Below are 9,659 nucleotides of genomic sequence, written 5' to 3'. Positions count from 1 at the left end.
GAGCCTATCTGAACTCCAAACTTGGAAAATGACATTCAGCTGACATTTAACGATTGCACACCGGGCCGGCCCTTCTTCATTTAATTTGAACTGGGAAAACGTATTGAGGGGCATTGACTAGTGTGTGTGTTTAAGGAGGAAATGAAGATTCTCAAAACCTAAGGGTCTTATGTGGTGCATCCATTCTCCTTCCAGATTCTTCACTATCCAGACAGGGGTTTAAGGAAGGAGAGTGAGCAGACGCAGTATTCGTTTGTAAATAAGAGACTTTCGGCCACTGGCCTGGGACTGAGAACACCCTGCAGGCTGGGGGACACCTTCATGTGACATCACAGTGAGCGAGTTGAGGGCTGTGGGTGTCACCAGCACTCTCCTTTCTGACAACACTGTGAGCTCTGAGGCACAGGCTGACTCTTAGCTCTCTTCTTGTCCTCACCGTGCCCAGCGCAGAGTTAAACCCAGGCGTCAGAGACTATTATGGACCTTCCTCCGGGGAAATGACAGATGGAGCCAGAAATCCACACTGATCCAGCGCTGATGACCCATGTGGCTGGGGAAGAGGCAAATCCGATGGAGACAGAGGCACGGGGTGAGGCCCAGAGTTCTGAAAAACCGCAGGGCCAGCACACACGGTCCGGGCCGCGCACAGAAGGCAGAATTTCTGCAAACTCATCTTTCAAGCTCTCACTTCTATGATTTGTCCATGTTATTTAGACATGCAATGAAGATTTCCCCATGTGTTGCTTTTTGGTTGTTTATTTTCCTTACAGAATGATTCCAAAGAGAAATGGACATGATGCTGGTGCAGCACCAAGGGCTCTGAGCTGGGAGATCCTTTGTTACCCTGTTTTCTTTCTCTCGTCTCCTCGTCTTCCTTTCCTCCCTCATGTCTCTGCCCTTTCTCCTTCTTCTCACTTTTGTGCCTTTCTTCTCTGTCTTAGTCCATCTGTGCTGCTATAATGAAACACCAAGACTGAGTAATCTATAAAGAATACAAATTTATTTCTCACTGTTGTGGAATCTGGGGAGTCCAAGATCAAAGCACCAGCTTGTGAGGGCCCAGTGTCTCTACTTCCAAGATGGTGGCACCTTGTCACACAGCATCCTCTGGAGGGGAGGAACACGGTGTCCTCACGCAGCACAGGGGGAGAAAACAGCGAACCCACTCCCGCAAGCACTTTTGTTAACAACTCTGCCCTTGTGACCTAAATACCTCCCTAAGGGCCCCCTTGCCAACACTGCTGCGTTGGGGATTACATTTCCTACACGCGAATTTTGGGGGCCACATTCAGACTACAGCACTGTACCTTGTCTCCCTGCTCACAGTGACCCTCTTCCCCGCTCCCTTCCCATTCCCTACCCTGGCCCTCAGCCCACTCCCTTCCTGGTGATGAGCTAAACAACTGTCAACTTTTCCTATCATAAGCATGCTAGGTTTTATTTTCTTTTAGAAACAGGGCTGGTTGGTGGTGTTTTATTGTGGCCATAATAAAACTACAAAGATTTGTTAATTCAGCTGTGACATGTACCAAAAGTCAATTTTATTGCAAAATCTCTTCCCATTTCCCTAGCCTTTGGGGTCCTCAAGACCTTTCAGAAAGCCTTGGAGGGAGCAGCTTCCACAAAAACACAAAAGTTTAGGGAGTGCTCCCAGCAGAAAGAAAAAAAACAGAAAACGTTGAAACAGGATATGAGATATAAATCTTCCCTCAGCCTGGCTAAGTCAACCTAGTAGGCCCAGCATTCCACTCAGCTTCTAAGGTCACCTACATCAGTTTCAAAATAGAGTCACTTCCATTTTCCATAGAAAACAAAGCCAAAAAAAAAAAAGCTATTTCTATTATGAAATGGGGAAAAAATTCTCTCCTCAATAACACTGGGAAAAGGAAAATTGAAGGGACGATGTAAGGGTCACCAAAGGAGCTAGACCCAATAGGTATTGACATATTGGTGCCAACCACAGGGAAGAGGCCCTCCCACCCATGCAAGGGCACAATCATCAGGACCCTGAGAAGTCTGAAAGGAAGATACAGCCTAAAACTAGGACCACTCTCACCACAAGTCAATCGGGGCCAAGTGCTCCCAAAGGACAGCAGAGTCCTTGGGAAGCAGGTGATGCAAGAGGCAAGGCCAGGGGATGTGACTCCCCAGCAGAGCACAATGCTGGTGGGCACCGGCTCAACGGGCTCGCCCAAAGTGGACTGGGCAGTGAACACAGGGACAGGGGATAGTGTTGCCTGACCACATGCTCGGCTGGGTCCCCAGAAAGCTATGTTGATTCAGTGGCCTGTTTAATTCAGGTTCAAATTCCGTATCTGGGCCCCCAACACCCTCCTTGCCTGCCCCTGTTGCCCGCGACAGCCTCTCTGATCTCCACGACACCACACTCCCACCGTCACCACACTCCAACCTTCATGCATTTGTTCCTTCTCCCAGTACCCCTTTCCAGCCAGGTCCCCAGCGGCCTCCCCTCAGAACCCAGAGAGGACCATGCCAGAGCCTCGCCCAGCTCCGGCACACACCGAGTGACAGGGTGGACCTGCTTCCTTGGCAGCACTTCCAGAGAGTACAGGGGCCTCAACAGCCAAGGCGTGGCTGGGCGGATGTGTGCCAAGGTCCACAGGAAATTAGCGAGGTTCTCAAAATCAAGCACTATTTCCTCAACTACAAAATGAGGAAAACATCATTTACCCAACAGTGGTCTCATGAGGATTAAACGACATAATGCTTGTATAACACCTAGTATGGTGCCTAGTGCACCTCACGTTCTTTCATCTATTTATAGGAATATGCACATACATACATACAACACAAATATGTACTAAAGTAACTGAACCTATAAGAACAAGAAATACAACAGGTACCTAGATACTATATCTACGGTATAATGTTTTAATTAAACATCAAAAACCAAAGGTGACAAAGGAATATGATTAAAGCTTAAGAAAAAATAAAAATGCATTAAAATTTCATAAGCTTTTTCCAATTTAAGTGTATTTTAAACTCTATGAAGTAGTGGTCCTCATTTATACTGTGACAGGGCTTGAGCAAAACTGCACGGGATTTGTTTCTGCAAAACTGTCTCAGAGAGGACAATAGAAAACAAAGGCATATGACATAGAAACTGAAAACAATGTTCAGCTCTGACCGCCCTTACCTTTGACCCCGTGAGAGTGTACAGCCACTGAACGGTCTCATCGTGCTTAATTACTCCGTTCATCCCGTCCACATACAACATAATTTGTCCCAAAGCTACAGAAGAGAAAAAAGCAAGGAGACATTATAGACTTACGTATAAAATAACCTTCAATAATCATAATGTCAACTGAGATTTTCATACTTGAAGTACACAGTATGTGAAGAACCAAATCTGAAGAGATCTCCTGAGCTCTGAAATTAGCTAACTCTCATTTCAGAAAGTGCTGACCACACCAACAGAAACAAGGGCTGGTCCTGGTGTCTGGAAGATCCAATTAAGGCACTAAATCCAGTGATTGTTGTTTCTGTGTGCCTAGATGTATAAATGCGTGTTTTCGCGTTTCTATATTTGTGTGTAGTCCCAGACAGAGCAAAGATGTCCATGAGTTGGTGTCTGGGTTGTAGCCTCTCACTGGGGCCAAGAGGACACATGAAGTTTCCAAAAGTGACCTGTTCAGTGTCCCAGCCTGTGGTCAGCAGGTCCCAGACTCTACGGGACCATCCTGAGCTAATACAATTTTATTTCTTTAGATAAACAATAAACATGTACTTAAATATTATTTGTATTTCCTTTTAAAGTTTTTCAGAACAAAAATGTCAAATATCATGAAAAAAATAACTTCTCACAAACCAAGTCCTAAATTCTTAGTTTAGGAAAATACAGTCACCGTATATGGTCACTATTCTCTAAAAAGAAAATACAAACCATGTTTTCGTTTAAACAAATGAATTTTTTTCAGTTCCATTAGCATCAAAATAATTTGGACTCTAGATAATGAACAGACAGAAGTTACATACGCTAAATAAGCAGGCTTCCTTAAATCACATCTAACCTCCGAAATCATATTTCAGCCATAATTAATTGGCATGGCACTGACATTGTTTAGGCAACTCTTTTTCCTGGTAACAGTAGAACACCTCATTTTAGAAAACTGCAAAAATGTAGAAGAGTAAAATGAAAATAATTCATAATCCCATAATTCAAGGATAATCATTCTTAATATATTGATATATTTTCTTACATTCTTTCTTTTAATGCATTACACACAAGCACAAAGTTTATATGTAGGTTGTAGGAAACAGTCTACTGGAAATGGTATTGATTTGAAAAGAGCAAAACACAAAATTAGTGTACATAGAGTATACACTAATTCTAAATATATAAATATATGTATGATATTAGAAAACTCATTATTATCCTATCAAAAGATCAAACAAAACTACATGATCATTCTGAGAAAAACCACCCTCCTAAATATGTAAAAACTCAATTTTTAAAAATTATATGGACATATTCTTTATACAACAAATAGTATATTTTTAAAAATAACAGATTCATATTCTATTTGATGGTGAAATACTAAAGATATTCCTAATAAAATCAGGAATAATTTTTAAATGATGCCCACTAAGCTCATGATTATTTAATACTGTTATAGAATTTCAGGCAAACATAATAAAACATTAAAAATAATAAGAGGCAGAATAGTTGGAAACAAATACATAATACTGTCATTATTTGCAAGTAACATTATAGACAAAAAAATTCAGAATTTATAATGAAGAAATCACACTTATAGTATTTCTCATCTTAATAATATATAAATAACATACAAAGAAACTCTAAGTTTCATATTAAAATATAATACCAGATAAATGGACATATGAAAACAAATATGACTAATATTTATTGTGTAAATTAAATAATATTTATTGTGTAAATAGTTCATATAAACTGATAGGAAAATACTAAATACCAATAGAAAAAAGGCAAAAGCATAAAAAAGATAAGCTGATTTACAATAATATACAAAATTGTCCATTCTCACTATAACAAATGCAAATTAAAACACTAAATACTGAGGTAGTATTTTCACCTAAATAGGCAATGATATTTTAAAAAGAAAGAATTAGGTATCAAATTCTAGAGTAGCTAAGTAACTTCATACATTCCTGGTGGCAGGGCAAATTGGTAGAAACCTGGTAATTAGGCTATTCAGTGCTGTAATTGTTTAAAAAACAGTAACCATGTGTTTAGTGCTCACAGTGTGCCAAGCTCTAAGGAGGGACTTCATATGGTTATTAATATGACAGCCCTGAGCAGTGGTTACTATTATCCCATTTGACAGAGGAAAAAACTAAGGCTCTGGGAAATGGGGGAATGTGCCCAAATCTCCGTTGCTACTAAGAGGAGAAACCCATCTCCGGATAGGATGGGTGGGTTCCTATGTGTCTGTAGTAAAAGCCTGAAAGTCTTCTTTAAGTGTTTCCCCACTTGTCGTAATTTGGGAAATGTATCCTAAGGAAATAACTCTAAGTTAAAAAAAAAAAGGAAGCAAAGATGTTTACTGAAGTGTCATTTATAATATCAAAATAATAACTAAAACCTAAATAACTATCAGGGTCCTAGAACTCTATACACAGTAATTTACCAAAGCTACGTCCTAACCTATAAAATGTTTCTGATAAAATAATTAAGATCAAAGTATAGAAGTGTAAACATCACATAATTGAATAAAATGCTCAAATTTTTATACATAGAAAGAAGGAAAGAAAAACCCATAAAATACTAAGCAATATGATTAACTGTATATTCTTTGAATTTATTTTTTCCTACTTTTTCTATTTTCCCATTTTCCAGTATGAGCATCTACTACTTCTGTAATAGAAAAGTAAACAAATATGTAAAAAGGAACAAAAATAAGACTGAATATTGTAAGGCCTTAGATGTTTGTTTTTAGAATGTTTTACTAGTACACCCCTCTCAGTATACCCCTCCCTCCTTCAGAAAGATGCAGCCCCACCTTCATGGAAAAGCTCTGAGAATTTAGGACATTCTGCCCCAGTTTTTCGCTTTTGTTTTCTCCTCCCCCTCTCAAGACAAATTGGCAACTCCCCAGGGAAGACTTTACTCCACAATCCTTTTCCTGCTGAGTTTCACTGTGGAAGACGACAACCCTGAGGCGCGTGTTAGCATCTGCTTCTAAACCAACCTAATCGTATAGATAGAGAGAAGGTAAACTCTTCAACCTTCTGGAAGGTGTATCTGGTGGGGAGGACTCTTCCCGAAAGTCTAAGAAGCCAGGAATGAGCGTCTCCGCCCTAATGGGCCGGGGCCTCTGCTACTGCACAGATGCCCAGGAAGCCAGGACACTGCTGCAAAAGGGAGAGGCAAATTAAAATCTAACAGACTTGATCTGTTTCCCTCCAAGATTCTATTAACTGATCACATGGAGATGTGTTACCAGGAAGTTCATATCTAATGGAATTCAAGTTTCTGATCACAATGATTTATCACAATATTTTGGTAGTCGAAAGCTTTTGTACCTGCGGTAGCCCTAATTTAAAAGCAATCCCTCCTGTAAGACCCACTCCGGACACAAGATGGCGCTAAAGAGATTCAAGTGGGTTAATACCGCAGGGTGACATGTGGGCGGGGGAATAAAAGCCACACGGGGGGGGGGGGGGGAGTAGATGTCATGAAAACACATGTGTTTGGGTCACAGGAGCCATAAAAGTTAGTGATTTGTGTTTTTTAAAAGGATGAGGGGGCTGAGACTGTGGGAACAGAGTGGTAGGTAGCTCCACGGGTCTAAAAAGAGACTGCTCGGGGCGTTTCTTGTGCAGCCACTCCCAGAACTTACTCTAGGCACGTTCATTCATTTTTCTGTGCCTCGGTTTCTTCATCTCAAAAATGAGATGGTAGTACTGTAGTACCTATTTTACAGGGCCGTTGGGGGGGGTGTTGAGTTAGAAAAGTGTCTGACCCACAGGAAGTGCTCAATAAATGCATAAACCACCTCCCTGACGTCAAACGTTAATTACCCACTGCACAGAAGCACGTGTTGAGCGTCTCTCAAAGACACACAACGTGAAGGAGCGAGCATCTGGGCTGACCCTACTCAGCTGTGGTCAGGAGATGCGACGGAAGAACTCCTTGCTTAACCTGCAGTCACAAAGATTTTCCCCTACATTTTCTTCTCAGATTTTTATAGTTTAACTTTTTCTATTTACCTATATGATCCAATTTGAGATTTTTGTACAAAGTGCGAGGTTTAGATTGAGGTTTAGACTGTCCTTTCCATTTCACTGTTTTTTGCCAATGTGCCAACAATCAATTGGCTGTGTCTGTGTAGGTCTATTTCTATTCCATTGGCTGGCCTATCCCTTTGCCAGTACCAAACTATCCTGATTACCACAGCTTTACAGTAAGTCTTAAAATCGGGCAGTGCGATTCCTATTTCATTCTTCTTTTTCAAAGTTGTTTTCGCTATTCTTGTTCTTTTGCCTTTTCATATAAATTCTAGAAACAGGTTGTCTAAAACAACAAAAAACGTTTTTGGAAATAGTGTTAATCTATAGATAAATTTGTGGAGAATTGACATCTCCACTATGTTCTAAATACCATCTTCTAATCCATAAACCCATTATGTATGTTTACATTGTGTGTTTTCTCTGATTGCTTTTGTGAGTATTTTGGAGTTTTCAACTATAGATCTGGTACATGTTTGTTTGTCGCTCAATTTATAAGTAGTTCACATTCTTTGGAGCAATTTCAAATGATATTTTAAAAACTCTTCCATTCCCAGTTGTTTATTATTAGTATGTGGAAATAAAATTGATTTTTGTGTACTGGTCTTGTATCCTATAACTTTGTTAAACTTATTAATTCTAGGAGTCTTTTGTGTTTGTAGATTCCTTAGGATTTTCTACAAAGACAATAATGCTGTCTGTGAGCAAGAAAAATTTTATTTCTTCCTTCCCAATCTGTATCCTCCTTCACCCACCACCCCCCATGCTGTATTGCACTGGTCAAGACTTTCTATATAGTAATTGATAGGAGCAATGACAGTGAAACTTGCCATGTTCCCAGTACAAGAGGGAGGCATTTGGGGTCATTCACTATTATGATGTTAGATATAGGTTTTTGTAAACTGCCTTTTATCAAGGTGAGGAAGTTTCCTCCAATTTCTAGTTTGCTAAGGGTTGTTTAATCATGAATGGATGATGAATTTTGTCAAATGCTTTTTCTACATCAACTGACAAGATGATGTGGGGTTTTTTTCCTTCAGACTGCTAACATGATGGATTGCACTGAGTTTCAAATACCGAATGAGATGTGCATCTCCTTTGGCCTTGGTGTGTTGCTCTTTTTATATGATTTGATTTGTTAACATTTTGTTGAGAATTTTTGCATCTCTGTTCATGATTGATATTGGTCTGTAGTATCCTGTCTTTATCTGGTTTTCATATCATGGTAATGCTGGCCTCATAGAATAAGTTGAGAAGTTGTTCCCTCCTTATCTATTTTTGGGAAGAGTTTGTGTAAAATTGGTTTTGTCTTTAAATGTTTGGTAGGATTTGCCAAGAAACCACCTGGGCCTAGACATTCCTTTTTCAGAAAGTTGTTAACTGCAAGTTAAATTTCTTTAATAGTTACAGTTAATAATACTTATAGAAATGGGGCTAGGTTATCACTTTCATCTGGGGTGAGTTTTAGTAGTTTGTGGTTTTTAAGGCACTGATTCATTTAAGGAATTGGTCCACTTCATCTAAGGTGTCAATTTCATGTGCTTAGTGTCATTCATAGCATTCTGCTGTCATTCATTTAATGTCTGTGGGGTATTATCCCCTTTCATTCCTAGTGTTGACAACTAGCATCTTCTCTTTTTCTTTGTCATTTTTGTCATTCAATTTTACTTTTCTTTCCAAAGCTTTTTGTTCCATTGATTCTTCTCTATTGTTTCTGTTTTCGACTTCATCAACTTCTACTCTTCTTTCCTTCCTTCTACTTATTTGGATTTTTCTTTTCTTACTCTAGTTTCTAAAGGTATGTGTTTATATTATTGATCAGAATATTTTCTTCTTTTCTAATATAAGCATGCAATGCTATAAACTTTCCTCCTGCGTTGCTTCAACCACATCCACACGTTTTGATGTGTTGCATTTCCATTTCCATTTAGTACAAAATATTTTCCAATTTCCATTGAGAATCCCTCTTCAACACACGGATTATTTGGAAGTGTGTTAATTTCCAAGTGTTTGGACATATTCCATATTCCTGTTATCGATCTGTTATTGATTTATAGTTTAATTCCATTATAGTCAGAAACATATCATATATTTCATTTCTTCTAAATTTGTTAGAGTTTGTTTTATGACCCAGAATATGATCTATCTTAGTGAATGTTTAATGTGTACTTGAAAAAAATATGTATTCTGCTGTAGTTAGGTGGAGTGCTCTAAAAATGTCAATTAGAACTAGCTGGTTAATGGTGCTGTTCAGTTCCCTGGTAGCCTTGCTGATTTTCAGTCTATCAGTTCCATCAATTACCAAAAGAGAAGTGTTAAAGTCTCCAAAGAGAACAGAATTTTTCTATTTCTTATTTCAGTTCTTTCAGTTTTGGGGAGAAATGTTTTTTGGTTTTTTTTTTTCCTTTTTTTTTTTTTTTTTTTTTTTT

At 39.0% G+C, this 9,659-nt stretch overlaps 1 protein-coding gene across 1 annotated transcript in view; it reads right to left on the bottom strand.

Moving 5' to 3' along the window:
* LOC103599892 (FH1/FH2 domain-containing protein 3-like) overlaps positions 1-9,659 on the bottom strand; it is a 160,911-nt gene that overhangs the window by 77,101 nt on the left and 74,151 nt on the right. Inside the window, exon 3 of the mRNA XM_008584079.1 lies at positions 3,158-3,252. Within this exon, the coding sequence (XP_008582301.1) occupies positions 3,158-3,238 (81 nt within the window). The 5' untranslated portion in view covers positions 3,239-3,252. The remainder of the gene's footprint in view (positions 1-3,157; positions 3,253-9,659) is intronic.

This window comes from Galeopterus variegatus, unplaced genomic scaffold, assembly GCF_000696425.1.
Source record: "Galeopterus variegatus unplaced genomic scaffold, G_variegatus-3.0.2 Scaffold3142, whole genome shotgun sequence".
In the NCBI taxonomy this organism is placed as follows: domain Eukaryota; kingdom Metazoa; phylum Chordata; class Mammalia; order Dermoptera; family Cynocephalidae; genus Galeopterus; species Galeopterus variegatus.
The sequence above is the reverse complement of the archived record's forward strand: the minus strand, read 5'-3'. Positions and strand labels throughout refer to the sequence as shown.